General features: G+C 40.8%; 1 protein-coding gene across 1 annotated transcript; it reads right to left on the bottom strand.

Annotated features, from left to right (window-relative positions):
- wnt10a (wingless-type MMTV integration site family, member 10a) lies at positions 1-22683 on the bottom strand. Its single transcript, XM_068701594.1, has 4 exons — positions 22243-22683; positions 20275-20540; positions 14368-14741; positions 1-2440 (listed from the first exon to the last, which is right to left on the bottom strand). The coding sequence occupies exons 1-4, from the start codon at positions 22302-22304 to the stop codon at positions 1877-1879; spliced, it is 1266 nt and encodes a 421-aa protein (XP_068557695.1). The 5' UTR covers positions 22305-22683; the 3' UTR covers positions 1-1876.
- Between the last annotated feature and the right edge of the window lie 4463 nt (positions 22684-27146).

Below are 27146 nucleotides of genomic sequence, written 5' to 3'. Positions count from 1 at the left end.
CTGCTTTCATGTATTTTATTATTTATCACATTAAAGCCCCTTTCAATATTATGGTCTTTCATTATTGTCTTACAAATATTAAGTTATCCACAAAAATAAAATAACTTAGATAATAACCATATTAAAACATAAAAATACATACATACATACATTACATTTATGACATGAAAAAAATGCATATTGCTGATATCTCCCAGAGTTTTCCTGGACACAGTTCTGTATGTGCAAACTACTTATCAGAATTTAAAATAATCTGTTATACTGGAAACACAATTCCAGATTTTTTTTTCATCTGCTTTCAACACAGAAACACATTTGCTTGAAATAAATTACACTGTCTGATAAGGAGCCTCACTCACACACTTTTCTTGAGACCAAATATGATCTTCGAAATGTGCATAGACAGGAATCATCTTTGTTTTTTATATACTTAGACGTTGACATCAGAAAATCCCTATTTTCACACATGGATGAAGTGTGTAGAAGGTGAACGTAGCTATATCACAAGAAGCTTACAGTGTCGCACACAGTACATTACATCACAAAACAGGAAACACTTTGATTGATGGCATCTTAGGATGTTTATAGTGCGAGGAACCGAAGCCTGTTCGTGTGCCCTCAGTTTCCTGAGGCACTTTAACTTTATTGATTGTATTTGTGCAGCATCATTCAGTTCTATTTACAATGCTGTTAAGATCATGCCGAAGATGAAAACGCTACTTGTTAAATGAAGGTCTATTGTGCATTGTACTCTTGACGGTCCTCTTACATCACACACCACACACAACACAGACAACACATGGAACGTTTTTGATAGATCTCAAGGAAGGACAATATATCTGTGCTACGAGGCTAACCTCATCGTGCATAGAGTTAGTGATTGTACTTACTCTGTTGGAAGCTGATTTGTGTGGATTTTATTTCAACACCCTCTATTAGAGGGAAGGAGATGGTTTCAGTTTTAAGGGTCTTATATGAGGAATCGTACCAAAAATCTGACTTTCAGCTCTGTAATTTGTTTGACTTTAGCTTCAGCTACTGTGATTCATCATTGCTGTAAATGTCCTCGTATATAAAAGTCCAGTCTGTCATGGGACTCGTGTGAATGCATTTTTTTGAGGGGTGTCATCACTGTAAGCAGGGTTACACATTATGCATACAACATAGTAACATTGACTGATACAGCTAGAGTGTCAGTTGAGCCAGACAATCCGCTGCTGTATTTTTTGGTGTAACATGATAGTTGCTCTAAACATTGAAACTTCTGAACTGCCCTTGAACAAGGCACTAAATCCTTAAGTGCTCCAGGTGTGTTGTGCTGTCAAATCCTGTGCATTGTGAATCCTGATGTGTGAAAAGGTCTATAGTTGTCTCAGCCTTTCCACTTTGTATACTGCTGGTGCTATGAAGCGTTATTATTTTCTTTCTGCATGCAATCTACTGCTTACTCTCAACTTCCTCTTTGCTCACCTGAATATTACGCAGCTGTATGTCAACATATGCTGATGACACAACAATATTTTGTTGTTTTTTTGAGCCCAGATTTCAGATTCAGAGCTTTCAGATAGTCAACCGATATAACTATGTTCCTTTATCTCAAGAGGAAGATAGTACACATCCAAGCTCTCTGAGTTGTGGCAGCTTTAGACAAATCCTGCATGTGCACACTCTTAACCAACATGCACATCTATCTTTCTGCTTGCTCAATCGCTTCACACTCTGTCCTCGCTCTTCTGGAAAACAGCAGTCCACCGCGAAAAGGTATGGGGCACATATATTACAGTCATATTCCCCTTTCAAATGAATAGTCTTGATTTTCAAAAGGGTCTCTTTTTCTTTGTTTTCTTTAGTGTGTACAGTCTTTTAGTGTGTTTCTTCATTTACAGACACTGACCCACTCTGTTATCCTGCATTCTTCGCACACCACATAGCAGCACCAATGAAACTTGCAGTTGCAGCGTTCGCTCCGCGTCTGCTGCAGGATGTTGTGGCCTCTCCCGCAGCACAGACTCTCGCAGTTATCCATGCCGGGGCTGGTCTTGTTGCAGATCCGACCCTGCGTTCCTGTCGAGTCCGACCCCAGGTCCCGCTCGCAGAAATCTGGGGACTTTTCAAAGTAGACCAGTTCGTTGACATTTGGCCGCCGCCGATGTGTATGGTGGTGGTGATTGTGGTGGTTGTTCTGATGATGGTGATGGTGGTGGTGGTTGTGGTGGTTGTGATGGTTGTGGTGGTTGTGGTGGTTGTTGTTGTGGTTGGAGTGGTCGAGCTGTCCGGTGTTTCGGTTGTGAGCCTTGATGAGCGTGGCGATGTGGAAGCGCTCTTTGAGGATTGAGCCCACCACCCGGAACTCTGGGGTGACCTGCCAGCAGGTTTTCAGCTGGCAGCTCCCCGACGTCCCGTGGCACTTGCATTTCCTTCTCATGTGGTCGAGCACCACCTGCGAAAAAACACAGAAGGGGACAGACAAAAAAGAGAGAGTGGGATGGAGTGAGGAAGTGAGCAGAGGCGAGGATGTAGAGGAGGGGGATGGAGGAGGTGAGAAGAAAGAAAAGGAGAAGGATTAATGGCTTTCTTGATTACTAGCTGCCTTTGAAGTTTAATATATACAGGTACAGGGCAGACCGCATGCCATAATTCAAACTTGATTTTTGGGGGCGAATTTGTTTGTTCTTTTAAGCACTCAGCTACACATAGTTCCCTGAAGGAATATTGGTCCCGCATTTAACAAGCCAGGTGGTCTGACTCTGAGCCTGTTGTCAAACATACTGATATCAAATAACACCAACGGATGCAGGCATTTCCCAAACAGACAGTAGTGTCATCATTCATTTCTTGGCATCAAGTAATGACTCTGTGCATGACACACATGTAGCGGCACATTGGAGCACTAAAGTATTTATATTATAATATTTTCACTTATAGTTTTAATGCTGGCCTTTATTCCTACATAGCGGAATGGTTCATCAAACTGCTCTTGCTGTAGGCCCTGTTCTAGCAAAGTACTACAAAGGTCTAAAAAGATGTTGCAGATGTCTGTAAAAAAAATAAACTTTACTATCATCGTCATTATACATTGTACATATATATGAAATTTAGTCTCTGCATTTAACCCATCCCTAGCCAATTGGGAGCAGTGGGCTGCTGAGAAGCACCCGGGAACGATTCGAGGTTCTGTGTCTCGTATATGTGAATAAATAAACAAGCATGAAAACAAAAAGTTCAATCAGAGCATGATGACCACTGCAATACCTATACAGTAAACACACATACACACACACACACATACACACACACACACACACACACACACACACACACACACAGGTACATCCCACATGGCATGAATGCTGTCCATCCCGATGATATTCCCTCAAGGCCATGTGTATGTATTTATGTGTGTGTGTGTGTGTGTGTGTGTGTGTGTGTGTGTGTGTGTGTGTGTGTGTGTGTGTGTGTGTGTGTGTGTGTGTATGTGTGTGTCTGCGTGTGCTTGTCAGTCATCACTTGTTTTAAACTTTAAGATCCAATTACCAACAGGAACACTCAGGCCACCCAGAGTACTGACAGATGCTGCTGCTGTTGCCACCCCTATCAACACACACACACACACACACACACACACACACACACACACACGCACACACACACACACGCACACATGCTGGACACTTGCACAGTTCAACACATTCCACACATGTGCTAGCAATAATGCTAATCTCCACAAACACACAAAACATGATTGTCACCCACACGCTCTCTGTCATCCGCCGAGAATGAGACAGAGATGGCGAACCACAGTACAAGTTAAAGAGATGAGTACAGGAGGGTAGTCTTTGTGTCTGTGTAAGCGTGAAACCTCTACCGTATGTCCATGCTTGTGTGTGATACTTCCTGTATGTGCCTATGTGTGTGTGTGCAGGAATAATCCTGTAGTCTCTTCTTGCTTTTCCTTCAGAACATCAAACTCCAGAATGCGATTCAAACTGATTATTTCCTTTGTTAAGAAATCAGATAGTCCAACCCCCTTCTGTTATTAAACTAGGATCTCATCCATTAGATAAGCAGCAGTAGGAACGGAAGGATTGAGGGAAAAATAGCGATGGGAGAGATCTATAATATATATCTATTGAGTGTGACAATCCTGTTCCCCACTTCTATAAAGTCATGGTTATTTTTTTCAGAGGGAGCTAGAACAAGTTGTGGAGGGCTTGCGTGCTCTGAGGCTCCATTGCATGCTGTGCTGTGGTTTTCACAGTTGAGCAAAAAAAAAAAAAAAAAAAAAGGAAACATAAATCATGTTTCCTTGTTCTGGAGCATGGATGAGTGGAGAGGTGGGTGAGAGGATGAAATAGTGATAAATAGAGCTAGTTGACTCATCTGTTTGGAATGAAGAATGAAAAAAAGAGAAGCAAAAAAAAAACGTGTTTGCTACAAAGTCAATAGTGATCCGTTGCAGTTCAATAGAAATAGAATTGAAACAAAAACAAATCAAAGGCAGAGTAAATTTGTTCATAGAGTTTGGGTTAGATTATTTAAATAATGGTTTCCTACTTTGTAGGTCAAATTCATACAATATGCTTATATTAAGATAGGATTATGTTACTATCACTCATCAAATCTGCCAGTAATGTTTTAAGAAAATGAAGTGATTGGAACATTGCTGCTGCAGCTTTAAATCAGTACAGTGGTGTGTTATAACAATTACACAAAATAATCCAAAATCTTTTCAAGAAGCAAGCATTTTGGATAAACATGGGTCTACTGTTATTGGGAGTGTTGACAACAACATTTGAAGAAGCTGTGCTCCGTGGTGAGGAGAGGCTGTACGACTTTATAGTAAACAACATTATAACAGCTCAAACAGCACTTGCACTGAGTTCAGATTGCAGCGTTTGGTTCAGTTTTTAGGGCAGAGGCAACCCCAGAATCACAAACGCGCTGGCCTTAAACACACAGCAAAGTCTGTAATCATAAAACTCTCCAACCCACTTAAACCTTAAAGGAACCAACTGACCTAAGTCATAATTGCATCCACATTGCTTTGAAGGTACATTCACACAGCAGGATAGGGGTTCAAAGGACAGTAAAACAACAGAAAAAGCAAACAAGTAAAGTGTTATTTCTAATGACATTTTGTCATATTTTGGGAGGGGGGGGAATAAAAAGCCACTGGGAGATTATGGACCACAGCAGCATGACTTTTTTTATTTTATTTTCATGTGTATCAGAGCAGAGAAAAAAGTTTCCTCGGGGTTTCCTGGAAGCAACATATGGAAATGTTCTCGCTAACACTGTGATGCCTCCAGTAGTAGGCTGGAGCATGTCTGGCTTCTGAACCTAATATTTACCATTAATTGCAGCAAAATGAAATCGACCCTCCCCTGAACAGTGACTGTCCAACCATAGCCTAGCAACCATAACCAGGCACTGTAGGCCTTTGGATTTGCCCACAAGCAGCGTGTGCAGGGCTGAAGTAAGATTAAAAGAGTTTAGAGGGTGGTGTGGTTGTTTTAGCCTCTGCAAACACAAGAGCTTACGTGCATGGAATGGATTCAACAGCTTGCAGATCTAACGTAACATGAAATTGTTAGCGTGTAAGGCTAGTTTAACTACCTATAGCTTACCTACTGTAGCAACAGAGCGTTATTTCCAAGTCCAAGCAGCATATCATTCACAAAATACATTTTTGGAGCTACAGGTAGTGTAACCATACACAACTAAGACATCTACTGTATAATATAATAATAATGACAATAATAATACATATTTCCCCATTGTGTGTACACTGGTTTAGCCAACCTTTGCAGCTGCATCGTGTTCTTTATTGGATATGGGGAAGTTTGTACTAACAGCAACCACAAATACAAACGGGTAGAAATTAGCCAGGCAGATAACGAGGCCTAAGGGGTGCAGGTTTTAGAATAACTAATGTAATGCCTTATGTGGATATAAATGGATACTGCTGCATCCTAAAACGTTGCTTTGTTCTATAAGACACAACCTGTTACCGATTGGCGAGGCCTGCAAGAAGTTTCTAGATGTAATACCACAGCATTAAAAAATTAACATAATTCAGCATCAAAGGAATGACATCTGTGAGTTCTGTTTTAGGGTGGATTCACCTGTTAAACACACAAGGCATGCGCACACCCTGTCCTCTGACTTGGCAGAGCTTAATAAAAGTGTGCAGGCTCCGAAGACCTCATCAAAAGAAAATAACTCTGGCTGACAAGTACGTCAAATACTCTTTTCACGTGTCGTTGAAAGGCAAAGAGGTACGATCCAAATCCTCAGCAGGTAATAAACAGGAAGTAGGGGAGCTGTCTGCTCTTGCCATATTAAAAGTGGTCTGTCAGTATGACATGTGAAGTGCTGATCCATCTGACAAAAGAGCTGCGAAACACTAGTTGAGTACGTTTTGTACAAGAGGAGAAAAAGAAAAAAATGAACAAATGAGCACCTGATTTAACTTAATCTAATGGAAATGCTATATTACTAATAAATATGTTTTTAGCTATCACTCTTCAAATAGTTGTGAGTCAGATTAGGTGAAATGTTTGGGATTTTCTGGTTCCTTCCTGTTCCTTCCCATCTGTACCTGGGGGCTACGTCCGACCGTTCCTTGGTCTGTGTTTACGATATCTATCTTGACTGCAGCAGAAAAAGGGGAAGATCTTTAGAATTACCCCTGAGGGCACTGGGGCTGGCGGAGGAGGGGCTGGGTGGAGCTGAAGGGGGGTGTACAGTATATGTGGAGGTAGAGAGAGGAGAGAGGGAACGAGAGAGGAAAAGAGCATGACAGGAGGAGGAGATGATCTTTGGATTATCTCTTTGCTGTCCCTACACCGCCTGATCCACAAACTGCTGCTCAGTCATCGCGTCCTGCTGCTGTTTGCGATATTACATTGTATTCAGCAATGCAATCTCACCTGTCATCAGCTGTGGTTGTCTGGGTAGTGTGACACGGAAATATATACAAATATCGTACGTCTCACACGACTTGATAAAGCAAGATGAAGCAATAAAAAGCCTGCTTGAAACAAACACTTTTCATAACACACTTACTATCAGCTACGGTGATGCATGTGCATGTAAAGTGTGAGAAGAATAAAATAAGTTACCATGTTAAAGGAGGAAAAGAGCTAATGTTTTAAAGATAAAACAAGCGACAATGATATGTCCCACTGCAGTCCTTTGGCTTACATTGCACATACACTGAGGGATGTAATTGCTTCAAAGTCAATGGTGGTCGGACCACAGTTAGAAACAAACATCTGGCAAGTTTTAATTGGCTTAGAGAGTAAGACAGAGGCTTCTATAAAACAACCCCAGACAGAGATCAAATACAACATGTTGGTGGCAGATTAGGACTGCAGGCTACATAATACAGTAGACCGGGGAAAAGTGCAGCACACTGGATTAGAGCGCAGCAGACTACCGTGCAACGAAGAGGAGCGGACGAAGTAAACCAAAGATCAGAGCTGGTGTCAGGCCTGAGTACCACAATCTGATGCTTCGGCTTTACTAGAGAGGAAGAATCAAAAGCCATAAAACAAGAGCAGAGAAAGAGAGGGTGAAGACATGTGACCGGGTTCCCGAGACAGAATTGAACCACAAGAGTTTCAGTTATTTGCTAGGACAACTGTACTCTCACACAGTGTCCCGTCTTTGTGTTTGTTTTTGTCTTATGACATGATGAAGTCGCAGGTCATGTTGTAGCCAATCAACACCATTTTTTATTTATTTTTTGTCTCATGTTAAATGAATACAAAAGTGCAGTATGTGTCAATTAACCATTTTGCACACGTTTAACACATCCCCTGTAGCAAAAGTGAATATTTATGAAGCAAATTTTCTGGAGCTGGACCAAATATCAAGATTTGGTTATGTCAATACTGGCTCAATAGTAATGAAGGGTGACTTAAAGCATAGTTTATTTTCTTTGTAGAGGGAAAGTCCTGTAGCAAAACACCATCAATCTTTGATGGAGGGAGGAAACAGCCAGTGAAGAATTGAGCAATTTCCTCTCTGTCTGTGCTTGTACCAGCAGTAATGAGGAATACCACACCAGAAATATTCCTTGCTGTCAAATATGTGATCCCATCCTTGTATAATCTTTCAATCTATTTTTTTCAAAGGCAACATAAGAAGTCTGTAAAACTGCTATTTAGTGTAGAATGCTTTAATTTTGTTCTCAATCCAAATTAATAATGAAAACTTTTTGCATTATAAGACTTATTAAGTAAATATTCACCATGTTGTCATAACCAGCTGCACTGTACCAGTACATGTATAATTTATGTCTTATTCCCTGTTTTGTTGGGCGCATTGAATTTAATCGTTGGCCAATCCCTGTGTCATCACCACGAACCGCTTTTTTGGGAAAATCCTAATCTAACGTCTTTGTGTCCCACAATCGACCCTTCCTGCTGATAAACAGGCATGCTGCCTGGTGTTTCTTCAGTTCAAAGACAATCTACTAAATGGTCTTTAAAGCCAAGCGGAGAGCCAAGGCGATATCAAAGCACACAAACAAATCCCACAGCAGCACATTAAGCCCAGACATCACTTTAAACAAATCAAACGCCTTGCTTCAAAAGAACAGTTAAGCGTACGCAGACAAATACACACGCACACATGCAAACACAATACCATGCAATTACTGAGCAAAAGCATATCTACACCATACAGTGAGGACTACATTATAATGTGTCTGTGTGTGTGTGTGTGTGTGTGTGTGTGTGTGTGTGTGTGTGTGTGTGTGTGTGTGTGTGTGTGTATGTGTATTTACGCACTGTTAATTGCACACAATGTCCACAGCTCTTACTTAGAGACTCTTGTAAAATGTTATTACCAGCGTAAGCACTTCCACCTGCTCAGCTTTTACTACGAAACATTTTCCTCTGTGTATATTTACGTGTGAGTGTGTGAGAGGCATGTACATATGCACATGATTGTGTGTGTGTGTGTGTGTGTGTGTGTGTGTGTGTGTGTGTGTGTGTGTGTGTGTGTGTGTGTGTGTGTGTGTACAGTGCAGGGTGGGTCAGAGCAAATGCGCTGCCGCTGTACTGTCAGGACTCTGGAATGTACTGCACACCACTGATGATATGAAATGGCCTCAGAGGAGCACAGGACCACGGGCGCACTAATGTTGCTATTTTTGATCAAACACACTTTTCTTTTCGTGTGGGTTCTGAGTCAATGAATTAACGTGAATGGGCTCTGCAGAGCTGTTTGTCATCACTCAAGGGTTAAATTAGGCATAAAAGGACCCTTGGCGTCATACTATTGCTGGTTTGGATCAAGAGGGGGGTGCTGCTCTAGATTCATTATGGTTTAAATCACTTTTATATATATATATATATTCAATGCGCTGGTGAAGCAATGCTGTGCCTTGACTCACACAAATGGTCTTCAATGGCCTGAAACATCAGCTTCTTATAGATAATAGTTGGTGGCATCTCAGTTGTCACCACAATCTTCTAAGGCGGGTTATTAAGTTATTTCATTTTTTAAATGAAACATACAGTACACCATTATCAGCTGCTGCAGTAGGGGCTGGCATCAGACAAGACTAAATCAAAATTTTGCCAAGAGTAAGCTGATGTTCTTTAACAGCGGATGCAATAAGACAATATAAATATATTGATTCAATTAGCCTCAGACAGGTTAACATATTCAGTTGCTGTGTGTCCTTGGTCCTAAGAGAACCATTGCCACATAAAGCTTGCACTTTTCCCTGGGGTCTGGCTATGGCTATTGGGCATTCACACGCCAGTCCATCACAAAATAGAGGGACTGTGAATAGAGAGTTCGGCCACCTCCACGATTTGTGGCTAGCCTTCCATCCTATAGAAGCACAGTTCACTGTTAGCTTGAGAGTAGCAGTAGCTAGCCGAGCAGCATACATCTGTCACCAAAAACGTTGCCAACAGTGCACTTTTGAGTGATCTAATTAGAAGGATTTCAGTTAAATCCCTCTTGCAACTCTAACTTGTCCATGTGCGCCTACACTCCCACTTACTGATACTGTCAACAAAATGCCAGAGACACAAGTGCCTTCGTGGACATAACTATTGAAAATGTTTGAGTCAGAGCAAATGTCTCAAATGTTCAAAATAAGTTCCAAGTATTAAACAGCAGATTGGCTTCATTACAAATTTGGATAGGAATTGCAGAAGAAGTTGAAATGTATATTGTATACATATTTCTTTACTCCCCTGAAGTCAGGCCCTGATGGTGAATTGTAATTACCAGACCACGCTTGCCAGTGACATGGCAGACTGTTGCAGAGCCAGCACTGTCTCCACCCGTCTAATGAACAGACAGGATTCAACAGAACCTCTGCACGGCTCTAAGCTGTGCAACATGAACACAGGAAAGCGTGCCAAGCATTTGTTTTGAGGTGTGCTCACTAAACGATGGAGTAGAACGCTCAGGAAAGGAAGAAAAAAAAAAAAACTTGGCCATCAAATTTACTGCCCCGGTTAAGTGTTTCCATGTTCCAAGCAGCCACTTCAAACACGTAGTCAGGCTTTTAAAACCGCTCTTATTAACTACTGAACAGTAGTTTGTTTTAGTTCACTGCAACAACACCATGGAGGGCTGAACAGCGCATCTTCACGGTTAATGCGGAATACAGACTTCTTGAAAACGCCATAAATACTAGGTTAGCAAAGTCGTTGGGAGGGGATTTATCTAACAATGTTACGTTGATGTGAAATGTATTCAAATATTAGTTTTATATATATGTATTTTTCAAGCAGCTGGTAAAGTTTGAACATCACCTATTTATGGCGTTAGTGATATGCTGACATCATATGTGAATAAACCTGCCCTCCGCATTAATATCTTGCGCCTCCTTAGTGCTCAGTATTATTTCTGTAATCAGCCCTGCTGGAGAGCAGTTGGAGGAGGCAGAGCAGCAGTGGGGGAAGAGAGGAGGGAAGGAAGGGCGAATCTCTTTCTACTTTCCGCCCCGGTGTTTGAAGTCTAAAATCTTTTGCAGGGTTTTAAACATCTGTTTCCAAACTGCCAGCAGCCACTAATTAGGGCTAAAAACAAGACGGAACGTCGTGAGAACCCTGGGGTGGGCATGAGGCGACATGCACACCCCACTAAAAAACCACCGCATTCCTCTGCCTAAAGACTACTTCTCTGAAAAGGGGGAGTGGGGCAGGGGATGGAGGGGAGGGGCGGAGGGAGGTGAGGTGGTGGTAGTGTCGGGTCGGTGGGAGGAAAGAGATACGGGAAGGGTAGGCATTATTTTGAAGTCCCACCTGTCAGTGTTTTTTGTTTGATTCTAGGGGTCGTTTGTGTGTGTGTGTGTGTGTGTGTGTGTGTGTGTGTGTGTGTGTGTGTGTGTGTGTGTGTGTGTGTATGTTTCAAGCTCCAAGGTTTTTTTTGTTGTTGAGGCTTTCTATAGCATTTGAAGTCATCAAGGTGCATGGTATTTTAAAGTTTAAAAGCTCTGCAGTGACTCATTTCTAAATGTGTTCTGTCTCTCCCTTATCTTCGTCGTCCTGCCTTCTTTCTTTATGAATCTCTTTCTCCTCTCTTCCCTCTCTCTCTAGAGGAACTACCTCTGTACATTACACTTATTCAAGCACTTATCTCCCGCCTGTGTTGAGGTGTACCAAGCCAGCTCTTTAAGCGTCTCAATGTAAACAATCATTTGATACTGATACGAACTGACATCGTCCCCTCATTGTATACCTCTACATTTGGTAATTTCAACAGCACAGTGGGGATTCTCCTCTATGTCCTCTCCTTTTGAACATTTTGGAGTTGCTTTCATTGTTTCTGTGCAACACTGATATACTGTATAACCAGACAGATTAGAGAAGTGAGCAGGCAAAGACTTCAGCTTTGAACCCTGCCAAGGGGTCGTCAAGCTTGAGTCAAAATACAAGAAGCAAAGGTCAGGAGAAGTGGGCGTCAGTCAGTCCTCTCTGATTGTAACCAAAATCTTTTCCAAAAAATGAGGTACCATCTCTTTGATGTTGATGACTCTGAGTCTCTCTTGTTTGATTGATGCTTCAACTCTCTTGGCCGGAAAATTCACAGCCTGGCACACGGAAAGCTCAATTTACTGTGACGAATCTGAGAACCAATATTTTGTTCTTCTAAAGAACCTTCTGGAAAGATCAACCTGTAAATTAAAATATGGCAAAGTAGTGCCAGTTTTAATTTGTTTTCTTTGAGCTACTGTTTGTCTTTTCGAAGGGTGTGATTATATATTCCGAATTCCCTCAGGGCACTCCACCTGTCAAATGGTGTAACTGGATTGCTTTGATAAACTTGTTTATAATGTTACATGATTTATTGCATCAACTTTGCCTTTTAATGTCATCAGGTCGTTAAAAGGTTCCCATGTAATAAAGCATAGCACCCAAATTAACTTCTTTGTTGCTTCCGGTAACATCTACAGATAAAGTTGGCTTTTCTATAAATTCACAACACATCCCTCTGTCTATTGTATTTCGTATTGCAGGCATGAAGCCATTATAATGCCATACAGTCTCAGCCAAAAGAGAAGAGAAACATCAGCTTCATTTTGACTCCATATTATTCGGTCAATTTTTCAAAATACAGTATACAGATCACTTATCAAATGTAATTGAGGTTATGCCTATCGTATAGGAATGTGAGGCTAATAGGCTAATTGGTGTCTGTGTCTTGGTGTGTTAGTAAAAGGGGATTATGTGAAGGCTGCAGTCAGTGACGATGATATATGACCATCTCCGCATGCTATTGTAAGGTCTTGTGTTTTGAGGGCGGAATTTACAGCGAAGTGAAGGTTGGTGATTATTTCAGCAGCTTATGTTTAACTCATTATTTTGAATTTGTCACATATTAGTGGCTCAATTCCACACTTACGCACAAGAACAGAGGTTTCAAACGCTCAAGGGCATTTTGACGGGATACACTGCCTCAAAAGGACAAACTAACAATCAAAGACAAACCTGTTTTAGATGTGGAACAGTTTGTACGGCTGCTCATGAACTCGTTACTACTCATATCATATCAGCCGCCATCCGAAGTTCATACTTCCAAGTCCTCAGCGCTGACTTGAATTTAAGTCCAGCTCTACATTTATAACTATTTCTACCATTACAGCTACTGCAGGGAAGCCGGTCAAGTTCGGCAGACGCGCTCCACATTTGTGTTTTGTCTGCATAATCAAGGAAACCAGAAGTAAACTGATGGAGAGATACAGGCCCAAATTACTCAAGAGGAAACAGGGAACAATGAGCAATTTACGATCGCTTCTTGTCTCTGTTCCACCACAGCGCTGCTGTATCATCAAGGCTTATCACTGTCATTTACATCTCTTTTCTCCCATTGCCCCACGCAGAAGCCTCTATAGGAGTGTGTTATTATAGTCACATTTTAACCTACAATTCTTTAAATAGTTAATTACTGAAGTAACGCATGGATTTGATTCAATTTAGTATACATATTTAATGTGACACTTTTACTTGGTCAAAAACAACAAACAACAATGATGCTGATGGTGATTATTCATTTGTCAAAAGGTGTCTTGATTTCAAAATAGTAATGAAATAAAAATAATAAATAAAATGTCAGTGTATCTACATGAGAAACAGAAAACGTATGCTTCTCAGCTGGGAAGATACCTACAACTATAGGTGAGGCTTCCTGGTTCAGTGTGTAAGATTTGGGCAGAAATGGAATTTGTTATTCATAACTATGTTTTCAATACAACTGACAATGGATGGGTTTTCATTACAATAGAATGATCCGTTTATATATAGGGAGCAGGTCCTCCTCCAGAGTCCGCAATGTTGCTCCGCAATGCTTCTACAGCCCAGAACGGACAAACCCAGCGCTGGCTCTGATCTGTGTAATGGGTTTGCGCTGGCTGAATGCTACAGCTAACCGCTACTTGAAGGTATGTCTCCCGGAGCTTCCGCCCCCACTTCTTTAGGCAAAGTATAGTCTCCTGATGGCGGGGAAGACGAAGAGAGACTCTACTCCATTAAAGGTACAGTGTGAAGGAATTAGTGGCATCTGGTGGTGGGCTTGAAGATTGCAACCAACTGAAACTTCCTTCTGTGTGCCAGTGTGTAGGAGAACTATGAGTAATTGGTTTGTCCGTCCTGGGCTACTGTTCAAACATGGGGTCCTGTTATGTGAAGTGGACCCACTCTGTAAATATATATATAAATGGCTCAATCTACAGTAAGAAAAACACAACCATTCATATCTTCAGGTGATTACACACTATAATATATCATTAATAAACCCTCCCTGCATGGTAAATCTTTTGAATTCAATAAAACTCTGAGAAACACATGCACACAAACAGCCACATCCTGTCACCATCCCCTCCCGACTCACCTGTCTCCCAACTCTATTATTGTGCAGCCTCATGCGGGCATGGATGTCCTTGTAGGTTTCGCGGGCATCCAAGAAGTCCCTCGAGAACTTCTCACCGAATTCCACATCGGGACTGCAGCCGCCCCACTCCCAGGAGTCCTGGGGTCCCGGCAGGTCGGCGGGGAAGTGCTCCATGACGCCGTGTACCATGCCCTTCCCCCGATGGATGGCCTCCAGTTGCAGGCGGTGTAGTTTGATGCGAAAGGCCTCCTCGTCCCCACGACGTTTCTCGTCACAGCTGCACGCCTTCAGTTTGCCCATGGAGCAAGCGTTGGCCACGGCGTGCACGACGCCTGCTGCTGCGATGGCATACGCAAAAGCACTCTCTCTGAAACCTGTGGGGTGAAAGGACAGGATAGGGGTGTTATGCCTCACGTGGAAGTAGAGGCTTATAAGAACTGTCACAGTCAGCAAACCGAGTTTGGGAAAGGAAAGTGGAAGAGAACCTGTTGAAACACAAGACGTGTTTTCAGTTAAAATGGTTTCCAAGAGGAAGACGGAATTCAGACTCACTTAACTGACGCTGTGCTTCACTGCAAGGTTCAGAATGACACAAGAAACACACGCAAATATAATGCATTCAACTATGTGACATGTTTCTTTTAAGAAGTCGCTGTAGAGGCATAAAATGTTACAAAATTGAGTTTATGTAAAATGGCAACAAATTTTCAATAACCTGCAGGCACAAAATACCAGTGTGCATGTGTCATGAACCTGTCAGGTGAAATGAGAGGATTACGAGGTCGATGAAGGATGAAATTTGATCCAGAATACTAAGGCGCTGTTTGCAAGTGCTTTTTAGTCGTGTTACATTTTCTATTTTTAACTGAAACAGCATCAGAAATAACAACAAAACTATTTAATTTTAAAGTTCTGTTGTAAAACTGCTGGATACAACTTTAAGATGCAAAGTGATTTTCCTAGCCCTAAAACTCAGTTTAACAACCGCTAAATGAGCGAGACAAAGACATGTTTCACTTCTGTTAGCAACATGTGTCCCATATGTGAGTGTGCACGCTTTGTTTCATACGCATTCAGTAACGCCGTAGTAAAAGTGCTTCCTCCATTTTGATAAAGACACACAAAAGAGTTTATTCACACGTTTATGCTGTATACACATATGCCAAGACTCATAAAACCTGGAAGAACATCTGGGACAATAGCAATTAAGTGTTCCAAACACTTGCGTACTTTGTCTCTGTGGGCCATCTGAACATTAACAGACCCACCAGACCACTCCCATCAGAGGACTCACAGAGGACTCAGACACAGAACAAGGCTGTGTCTCCTTCTTATGTACAAGATATGTGGCAATGCAACTTATTGCTGTCTACCTAGATGAACTAACTTAATTAATCTGTTGTGCTGCACCACTGTACTCCCTCAGTCCAGCTTTCTCCAAGTATTACCAATGCACTTTAGAAAGATCTTTTCTATTCTCCTCTTCTCTGACTGAGAAGCATCCGATGATCTCAGATAATTGTATTTTTTTGTAATTCAATATCTTAAAATGAAGGCTTAGGATCAAACTACGTGTTACTCTACGTGCATGTGTTTAGGTTAGAGAGGCTGATTATGCCAAACCGCGGCTTTTGCCTTGTAATCACTTCCATGGCTCAGACGGACCACTGCTGGAAGAGGAGGTGGTTAAATGGCTGTGTCCATGTAATCTCTCCATACGACGTGCGACTGCTTTTGCCGGCTGAACACATCCCTGTCTCCTGGACAGCGAGTCTAATTTGCACGCGGCACATGTAATGAGTACAACTCTACCACAACTGATCTGTAATTCCAAAGACTAATGTTACGGCGCTCTTCTCTTACACACACGCGCCGGCAATACAAACGAACATACTGTACACATTCATCCTCCATGTTGATATATAAAAAACCTGATCAAATTGTGGAATCTATGAATATTGAAGAATGAAGTGCGAAAACAGCGCTTGCACTGGTACACTCTCCAGTGTTTGTTGTTAGATGTCATCTGCCTGTAAGCATGGTGCCCTCAGGTTCTATAAAAGCAGCCCCACTGGCAGTCACTTACTTGTGTATGGAAACTTGTAAAGAAAACATGAAAAGAAACCACTTAGGGGTTTATAGCACACCGCCTTAAGGGGAAATGATTCAGGCTGCTTGTTGGAGTTGAATTAAAGGCTATTAACTGGAACTTACCCTTTTAGCACTGTTTGAAGTGTTTCCTTATTTGTATATTTAAGTAAACTTCATATTGTTTTGAGGTATGACGTAAAGTTTGACACATTCGCTGCATGTCATGCTGGACTTATTTGTCTTTCTTGACGCTGGGCACATAAAAAGTCGGAGGCAGCGCAATTACGAGTAAACGAGAAATTCATCCATGGAGCAAGCGACAGTCTCTAGTTGTCCCATACAACAAGAAAGACAGAAAGCAAAGCCCTTTGATTTGAATGGGGCCAGTCGGTCAACACAGGGGGCTGTGGCAAAACAACGCAGGGTCGTCCGTGAAAAAAGTTGAAAAGGCTCAACTTTTGCTGCAACTCAATGTAATTTGGCAAAGCGTCGTATTAACCTGCAGGCCTTAAACGAGCCCCCCACCAAGGCAGCCTTCTGCGCTGTTTTAATGTAGGGCTGTTTTAATGTAGGGATGTTTTAATGTAGGGCTGTTTTAATGTAGGGCTGTTTTAATGTAGGGATGTTTTAATGTAGGGATGTTTTAATGTAGGGATGTTTTAATGTAGGGCTGTTTTAATGTAGGGATGTTTTAATGTAGGGCTGTTTTAATGTAAGGATGTTTTAATGTAGGGCTGTTTTAATGTAGGGCTGTTTTAATGTAGGGCTGTTTTAATGTAGGGATGTTTTAATGTAGGGATGTTTTAATGTAGGGCTGTTTTAATGTAGGGATGTTTTCAGTCTGAAGCACCGAATAACAACTTGGACCAGATGCCGGTTGATTTTCAGGAAGCTGATTCTGATCCTCATTGCAACAAGCTGGCAACATTACCCACAGTGTCTCCAGCTGCACACAAACTAAACACTTTTAGGTTGATATGATATGACCATGTTGGCAAAAATGTCCTTATTAACATGTACAGCGTATATGGAGCAACATTAGCATTCACTTAGAGTCATATTTATGTCCACCTGATGAATGCAAATCCTAACTTTTGTCCGTAGTGTGTTTTGTCTTGTGTGCTAACCCTATCCCTAACCCACAGTGGGTTAATTGGTTTGCTAAAAACAGATTCATAGTCTGTAGTCAAGTCGTGATCTGATGTTATGATAAAAGAAGATTATTATAGCAGGTTTAAAGTTTAAGGGCAATTATGAATTAGTTTTTTTATCAGCAAAAAAAAAAGATGCACAGACTCACACACATGTATAATTTGACTAACTAACTGAGAATCTGCCCCCATCCACCCTAACACCTATACTCGCACAAGGTGGGGGAAGTGAACGGGATGGCACTTAGGCACATCCTTATACATAGGAAGCCTGTTTTAGCTCTTGCCCTGCTCTGAGTCGGGCTCTGCAACCCGGGCCCCCGGAAGACTGGGAACAAATCAATCTAACAAATAATTTATCGGCTGCGACACGCCCGGCTGAACTGATGGTTGAGAAAGTGACAAAATGAATTAAAGATTCAAAGGGAACTGTCACTTTGTGTTACAGAAACCGACTAAACAGGTTTATGCTTTTGCCGCGGAGAGTTGGGAAAGTGCTGAGAGCAAATTCACAAGCACTTGCACTGACAAGGGAAGTAAAAGCATTAGGAGCAGCCCAGCGAGGGAGGACACAGACACAGTGACAGAGAAAAAGAGGGAGAACGACAGGGAGAGATTCTCCTATTTCTGTCTGTCCATGATTTGCCCGACGTCCTCTTTAGCCTAGTTTTTGATGCAAGCTAAACAGGAATGAATATGGGCCCATAAAAGTTATCAGACTCAATCAGCAGCAGAGAGGATCAGAGCAGCATGTGATGTAGTAAAGCTAGACCCCAAACAAACATTGAGATACAGAGCCCCTGATAAACCACTCCAACACGTTGCAGCTCATCAGAAGATTTGAGAAAGCTCTGCAAGAATATTGGAACAGGCGATGTTCCAATTCCCCAAAATTGTTTCTACTCGAAAGGTTTTGTTTTATAGTGTATAAATAGATACATTTGTTACTATAGTATATTATTTAAAACGCAAAATACCAGTTTGGTATACATATGCCTTTCATATATTTTGATTGTGGGTAGTTACATTTAAAATATGTGTTAATCTCCACAATTCCATTTTATCCATGTCTGTAACTGTGTCAATGAAAGCACTGCCTCTTTGCAGCTGCACGCAACAATGGCTGCAGCACGCTAACTTACATTCATTTCTTATAGCTTCTGTGGCGATTTTGTGAATGTATCAACTTGTAACAGATGAATCATCCAATTTAAGAGGTTGTTTATGTCAGTGGTTTGGAGTTTCTGCACCCGAGGCAAACCAGGGATGCCAGACAACCAGCAACTGCCTGTACTAATAATGACAAACAGCCTTTCAATGAGTCAGTTAGGAGTGAAAGTAAGACCAGAGGTGTGCGGGCAAACTGTAGTTACTAGTTAATAGGTTTTTTTTCCTACAAAATACAGAGATGACAGGAAATAAAATCTTTAGTGAGGGTTACAAAACTCAGGTTTCATGATTGTATTTCCAACACATAAATTGGAGAACATAAATTATAGCAACACCCTTCCAGGAAAGATCTGACACATTTAATCAGTTCGTTTTATGATGGGGAATTCCATCAACAATCTAGTGACACGGTCTTAAAGGATACTTTGAAAAATTCTGATTTATACACTTTTTTGTATACTTTGCATACTTATTTTTATACTCTAAAAACTCCAAATGTAAGTTAACAAATAGATGTTGTTGTACCAAAGCCAATGCATTACAATGCAATGCATTAATATAAAATGCAAGAAGCGCCATTAGAGCTCTGTGGTGCACTTCATCTCAACATGTCAGGGTCTTTTCAGTGAAAATGAATTTGCTAACATTTTAGAGCCTTATTTATCATTATTAAAGATTTGGATCTATAAATAATTCAGCTTTGAGCACTATTTTGTTCCTCATGTGGCAATATTGAAAACAAACTCAACACTCAACAACCAACCACATTGTGTGCTGTTCATCCACCCAGGTGCTCTGGCTATTAAGAAACTGATGCCTTTTCCAGTCAATAACCCGAATGAGTCCATCTGAAGGACTTCCCAACTGTAGAGATCCTCTTTCACCCTTTGTGGCTTATTCTCAAAGCTCCAAGCTCTACAAACCATCACAGGAAACTGATCTGCATGAGGTTTGGTAATCTTGAGGTGACTAACCGCTTTTGATGTTACTTGTTCTTTTGTACTATTGAGTAGATACAGTAAGTATAGATACCAGTCTGCTAGTCACTAGAAATAACTTTACCATTTAGAGGACATCATACTTGTAAGATAATATTCAATAATTGCCCGCGGAGTGAGTTTGGAGAATAATATTACACCAATGCTTGTTTAGGACGTGTATTTTTGTGGAAACTAATCTTTCTAAGCCCATCCTTTCAAGGTGTTCTATCAAAGTGTGTTTGAGGATGAAACCACAGCCCGTTTGAAGAATAAACTTTTGAACTGCATGTCTGTACTTCATTGTTGTTTTTTTCAACAGGTACTTTGAGTTGACATCCCACCGCATTGCCGTCTCTTAAGTTTTCTCAAATGAGATTTGTGCATTTTATAACTTTTAAAATCGACGTCATCTTGCTTTCCAAGTGCTGCGATTGAAATGTTTGATGGAAGAGCCACAAAATGGTTACAAGAAAAGCAGATCGTGAACTGAAATGACATGTGACCGTAAAACTGACCTCTTTTAAAGACGATGCTGTCGTAGGGTATTTTGTTCCTAGTCTCCAGGCTGGAGCAGTTCCAGCGGTGTCCTCTGAACTGGTGCTGGCACTCGTGGATGGCAATCTGGATTCCCTGGATCGCTGAAGCCGTCACGTCGGGGTTCCTCATGCACACCTCCAGCTGCCGCCGCGTCAAACCTGGCAGTGTGAGACACACCGTGTTGGCGTTCAGGATCGGGTCGATGTTGGGGAGCTTCAGACCCAAGATTTCATTGGAGTCTACCCTGCATGGAGCATACAGGTAAGGTTATTGACAAGACACAAGTTCAACTAATACATTGTTTGCTTGCTCACAAAAGTGTATTTGAGATAAGTAGGGTTTCTGTTGGTCCTTGGGTGCCACAGCAGTCAGTTCCCTGACTTGATGGTACCCAGTGTAAAATCTCAATATTACATACTGTGGGTTGATCTACACTTGCTGATGTTTGAAATGCACTCATATATCTATTTATTTGTTTTTCAGATTTATTCACTTTATGATCATGCAAAGTTGTCACCGATATAAAAAGAGAGCTAAGACTATGACATGTGGTTTAAATACTACGCGGACGCTGAAACGCACTCTACTTGCATTTAGTGTTAACTTAGGCCAAATTCAGGTTTTGTATCCTGATCTTCACTTTGATGATGTGCATGATAATAGCTGTACAGTAGGTCAGATGAGTTGAAGTGGGGAGTGAGGAAACAGTATCCACTCGTTGGCATGCATCCAACAGTTCTAGTAAGAGTTTTAGATACACAGCAGGGAAAAAGCAATTTACCCCTCATACTGTAAAAGCACCTCAGCAAATCAGTTGGCAAGCGAATTCAATGGCTTTTTAGCTGCGATGTGTGTCTCTGTAGTCAACTGTCTGCTGCTTCTGTTGGAGATCAATCATGTGAACAACAGCAATTCAGCTGACAGCGGTCAAAGCCCTTTTCTACTTCACAGAGAAACAGTAAGAGCAGTAACGAGGAAAACACAGGCTGCGCTGATGATGGCTTGAGAGCTGAAAGGTGCTCAGCCTTTTCTTTTCATTATCATTACAAGTAAAGCACAGGTTGTGTCGCAGCGTTTGTATGATTGAGACACACAAATCAAGACTATGTATGGCTGCTGTGGGCACACACACAAACATGCACATCTGTGTGCACACATGCTTGGACAGCCAGACATGCACACACAAACACCCAGGTGTAGGGAGGAGTGTACGGTAACGCACACAGAGGCACTCTCACAGCTGTAGAAACTTTTCTTTCCACAGTTTCTTCAACATGTGTAACTGCAAGTTTCTTTTCTGTGAGCCTCTTTAACAAACCAAAAAAACAACTTTAAAAATCTTTCTGGCTGAAAAAAGCAACCAGTAGTTTTGGAGTATAATTACAAGCTAAAACAAAACATGCCGTGACATCAAATGTTGCTCATTTGCATATAGTGGCTTATTTTCTAGGTTTGACTGTGTGTCAATTTCAGTTTTTGTTCCTACCTGTTGTGTTTTGAGACTAGACCTGTTTCAACAACTATCTTTCCAAAAGGCAACTGTTTATTTATTGGCATTGTTCGGGAATGAGTGGTGCCTGGGAGGCAGGCAATTGGCGTAACGTTGTAAAAAGCAGACGAATGTGTCCTTCTTTATTTTGTGTTTTTTATATGTTGGCTCTCAGCACGTCAGCCGAGATAGTGAGGGTAATTTAACTTTTACTTTGAGAAGGAAAGCTGACATTAATGTTGTTTGAGTACATCATTATTTAATTTACAGAAACTAATAAATGAGGCTATGATGAAAATAGAGACGTAGATACATAAATACAGTTGTTAAACCCATTTTCATGAAATAAAAAAACAGAGATGCCTTTTAGTGTAATAAACCAACACAGGCATTCACTTTATTTTGTGTGAATTTATTCCTTTTAAATATATAATATTCCTTATTAAACTCAACTCACCTTTTATCCAAGATACAGATAACCACCAAGATGCATGTTATTCTGAGGATCGAGTGTTCCATTTTTGTTCCTTGCACTTATGAAAATAAATAAGATAGAAAAAAGTTTTCAAAATAAAGAGGCACGAGTTTAAAGTCCAGTATTCCGCCGTAAAGTTTCGGGAGGACGAAAACAGAAGAGCGGGGTCAGGTCAGGTCCGGCTCAACGTTGGCGCTGGACTTGACAGCTCCGACGACGTCCAGATGTGCCAGTCAGCGGCGGGATACTCATTCACAAAAAAAAGTTTCATCCACCTCTCAACTTGCTGAATGGAGGAGGTCGCAACGAGTAGAAGGGGAAAAGTCACTGTGGTCTATCTCATACACATCCGTACACATCCCGGTATCTCCGCCGAGGCTTTTGCGTTGATGTAACATCCGAGACGGGTCGGCTGAACCGAGATAGGCGCTCCAAATGAAGTCTGCTTGACTAGTGATGTTTCGGTGCGCTCCGATAGTCCTCTAAACTACTGCACTTAGCGCTTCGCCAGCCCACTTTTTTTTGCGTCACCCAGGCAGAAGAGGAGCGCCGAGGGAGGTCAAGTGCCTTGTTAAAGCAGGATAGAGATCCTTTTAGATAAGGAAACCAGGAACACTTAGCCTGCGCCCTCTGCGAGGGAGAACATTTATATTCACCGGAGGAGATGTGGTGGACTACAAAGTGTGGACTACACAAAGTGTATTGAAAAAAGTGAAGAATATTGTATCGATTTCAGCGATTTGGTTAAAAGGGTCAAGATGAGTATAGGAGGACCGAATGAGGATTATAAATATCATGAAGCTCAGGGAAGACTTTTTATCCTCAAATCAGACCATTATTTTAAGCTACCATGTGTGTGTGTGTGTGTGTGTGTGTGTGTGTGTGTGTGTGTGTGTGTGTGTGTGTGTACAATGGCACACTTTTTGCATCCTGCAATGACAAAAAGAACCAACAAATGGGGAAATTAAACAACTTACTTTACACGTTAATTCTTCCTTTGCTTTACTACTTGAATTCAAACAACTTCAATTATCTTCAACCTACAGGCGAATGTCCCCCTGTCTTGAATTATGTATTTAATTCATTTTTTTAAGTTTCCCTTCCATAAAGTTTGAGGACTCTAAAGAGAAATTATCTAGATAGATAGAGCAGAGGCTGACATATCCTGACTTTTAATCCCTCCAAAACCTCTGGATCTTTCACTTATAATGCAACAGCATATTCTCGTTACTCCCTCCCTGCCGGGTAACCCCTGTTTACATCATCAGAGCAGGGGATTTTCTCAGAGCCTTTTCTATGACTGTTTCCACAGGCTGAGTACTGCCAAGTAAACTGATTTTGATGAGTTGTCAATAATAAGCATCTATATGTGTTTAGGAGGTGGGTTTGCAAAGTTTGAATTCTGTCCATGTGAGGACCCTCTTGTGCTCCGAGAGAAGAAGAAGTATCGTAAAAAAATAAGGGCTTGTTAAAATCGTCGGCAAGTCCCCATTCTTCTCTAACCTTGCCTGTGTGTCATTGCCTTTAATCCTTCAATTTAAATGGGTATAACGTATAACAAAAAGCTCCCTTGTTGATGAAGACCACATGATATCACTCATCTCAGTGCTTTATGAATAGGCTAGAATAAAGATTCAGAGACCACAAATAAAAACCCAACCATTGGAGGGAAGGAAGCTTTCTGCCAGCATGGAGTCACCAGAGTAGTAAAACACAACACGAGTGCAGCATTCAGACGCTTTAAGTTGCCGTACACACATTTAGAAGATTAGGGACACAATCCTACACATTCATCACAGCACCCTGATCTGGAAGATTTGGCATGGACAGAACTCTGCTTCATTACTTCAAGGAATGAAAATAAAGCAGGCTTGTCAACTTAGTGTTTTTTTGTGACTATGAGTTTGGTTCTAAAGCAGGATGTTTTGAACGCTGTCATCTCAATCACCGTTCCTTAGAAATATGACTCATATATTACTCCCCTGTGTCCCCCTGGAGAATCAACAACAGCGGCTCTACTGTGAGCAGTGAGGCAGCTTTAAACCAAATCATGAAAAGGTGTTGAAGGTGATTCTTTTCCCTTTTTTGCTCTAAAGCAGTCTGATTATTGCCCCAAAAAAGAGGTTCATATAGATGAAAAATATGTAGTCATGATAAAAATAAAAAGTCTCATGATAGATCAAAAGTGCACTATGTCAAAATTACCCTAAAAATGAACCCCTAATAATCAAGACTATGTGACCTTTTAAGGGAGAAATGTATCTTTAACATAAAAAGTTCAGTAAAATGCACCTTTGCTAGACATTGTTTTGTAACCCACATGTTATAGTTGACACTCATAGCTTTATTTGAAAAACATATTTTCCCTTTGTGCAATTTATCAGTTGAGATTGTTTTGCTCTGATTTGCATATTTTTAAAGATATCTTCTATAGGTTGTCACAGCAAAACATTTTTGATCGATAAATAGCACAACATGTAAGAAATCTGTATTTTTAAAATTTTTTAATGTTGTGGTGATCTGTCCCTTTAAGTGACCTGTTTCATATATTGTTGACAGCAGTCAAAGTCCAGTCACTTTTGCTAATTGACAATTAAATGCTCAAAACACACTGTAACAGGAGCACAAGTAGAGGAGAACGATAAAGTCAGCAAAAGGTCTCCTCTGGGTTAATCTACCAGAAGTTAAATAACATTAGCAAACATTAGCTACCTATATGCTACTGGTTATATTGATACATTCCACCTGTATTTCAATAGAGGAATTCCTTTTTCTTTTTTTAAAGTTACATAGTATTGCTTTAAAAAGACAATAAGAAAGAAAATAATTAAAAAGTCAAAATCTGACATACTGATACTTTTTTATCATGAATAAATCTATTTAGCATATCTACCATGAGAACTTTTTTTTATTTTCATCATGACTAACTTTTCAACATTTCTTTTCATTTTCCTTGCTGATATGCGCTTCCATTGGGACGCTTACTTTGAAGCGATCCCGATTGGTTGTCACTGACCTCAAATTAACCACCAAGTATTCAGTCAAAGTCAATGTGGCTCAAGCAAATGCCATTAAGAACTGTTTTCATGCATTATTACTCTCAACATGTGTTTGGGATGATGACTTTCGGACCTAATTTTTTAAAACTTGAACGACAAGTGCAGGTCCCAGCAGGCAACAGCACTCTTTTACACACACACACACACGTTACATATTCAAGCTGCGGACCTACTACACATTATTCATAATGAAAAGAATATTGTGCGCACACAGTCGCGAACATGCAGACACATAATACACACAACTTCCACATCTGGACCGGAGTTCTCTGCCAAAGACTTGGGTCTGCCGACTTACTCTCTCCGACACACACACGCATGCACACACACACACACACACACACACACACACACACACACACACACACACACACACACACACACACACACACACACACACACACACACACACACCTTTTTTTGCTTCCCATGTTCACTTACATTCATTCAAAATGATATGGGAAACATTCAGTGGTAGAACCAGTTCCACTTGACTCCTGTGTCTAGAGACTTTATTTTTGTCAAATGCTAAAGCAGGTTTATAGTTCCCTGTGTTGTGCCTGAACATTATTTTTATTTTTAATATGATGTTCCTGTAGACCTTGAAAACATTTATCTTTCACTGCTCTCTCTCACTCACTCTGCCACGTGAAATATGAACCTGCTGAACATTTAATTCAATAATAAAGGAAAACACTGAGTTTTCGCCAGTATTTCTGTGGAGTTGCAGTGTCTGGTTCAATTGAAACTTTATTGTCCTGCAGGGAGAGACACGGCCGAGCTAAGTTTTCACAGTCTGGTGGCGAGTGATATGTAAACACATTAGGTCATACGGTATTTATGAAAATATAGGTTCTGGTCTTGTGCAATCAAACTGTTAACTTTAAGTGTAGCAGTATCATGGAACTGAAATGTATGGTAATATAAGACTTTATCTTTATGTTTGTACTGTTTCTGTCAGATACATCCAGCTGTGAAATGTGGGTTTAAGAACTAAATACAGTGTTGAGACTGGATTGGTGACGTGGCCTTTGCCTCAGGCTAAACAGAAACTCTTTCACACCAAGACAGTGTCACTTCTTTTCCAGTGAATCTGTGAGATTTAGTATGCAACGTGTACCACGCAAATCCAGATTATGTGTCAGACACACCTTTTGTTCATACAATGAAAAAGTGACATTCAAAATGTTTCAAAAGGGAAATAAGTACTTATCCACAATATAAGTAAATTCTTGCTGAACAAAGTGATTGATCTTTAAATGACGCTGTCTTTCTAGAAAATCAAGAAAGTATTTCTCCCTGAACACTAGTAGTTTGTACTTGCTTACTTACTTGGGTACACATTTCGGATTAATATCCACGATACAGTAATGCCCACTTATTAGATCATTATATCACCATTGACTTCAAACGTGTAAAAGAAGTTATGGTTTTTAATCAGCAAAGTAAAAAATCTGCGAGTTTTGATCCAATTTAAAGCAATTTACATTTTTATTGTAATATTGTCACATTATTACCGTGAAACGGTCACGGTTATGTTCAGGCAACACAACTGCAGTGACGGCTGCAGTCCGCTTTAAGGAACAAACTACTTAGTTAGGCTTAGAAAAAACATTATTGGGCTAAAAACAAGTATATAAGAGTAAGTAAAATGCATACAGAAACAACATAACATACCAAGAAAACATGTCAAGAACTTCACTTATGTCACAAATGTCAGTAACAAAACACAACCAAACCCAACACTGGGACACCGGTCTTGAACACCGGTCTCCTGTGTTTTTTTAACCATCCAGCTCTCTCTCACAGTTTATACTACGTCACTTG

This window comes from Cebidichthys violaceus, unplaced genomic scaffold (assembly GCF_023349555.1).
Source record: "Cebidichthys violaceus isolate CVI_PGR_0920_01 unplaced genomic scaffold, fCebVio1.0.p SCAF_11, whole genome shotgun sequence".
NCBI lineage: Eukaryota > Metazoa > Chordata > Actinopteri > Perciformes > Stichaeidae > Cebidichthys > Cebidichthys violaceus.
The sequence above is the reverse complement of the archived record's forward strand: the minus strand, read 5'-3'. Positions and strand labels throughout refer to the sequence as shown.

What these genes read in the sequence shown, in the direction of transcription:
- wnt10a (XM_068701594.1), bottom strand. Translation starts at nt 22,304, where the DNA reads ATGGAACACTCGATCCTCAGAATAACATGCATCTTGGTGGTTATCTGT. An exon ending in CAGCATCGTCTTTAAAAGAG is followed by an intron (nt 14,742 to 20,274) that starts GTCAGTTTTACG and finishes TTCACCCCACAG; the next exon opens with GTTTCAGAGAGAGTGCTTTT. An exon ending in ATAATAGAGTTGGGAGACAG is followed by an intron (nt 2,441 to 14,367) that starts GTGAGTCGGGAG and finishes GTTTTTTCGCAG; the next exon opens with GTGGTGCTCGACCACATGAG.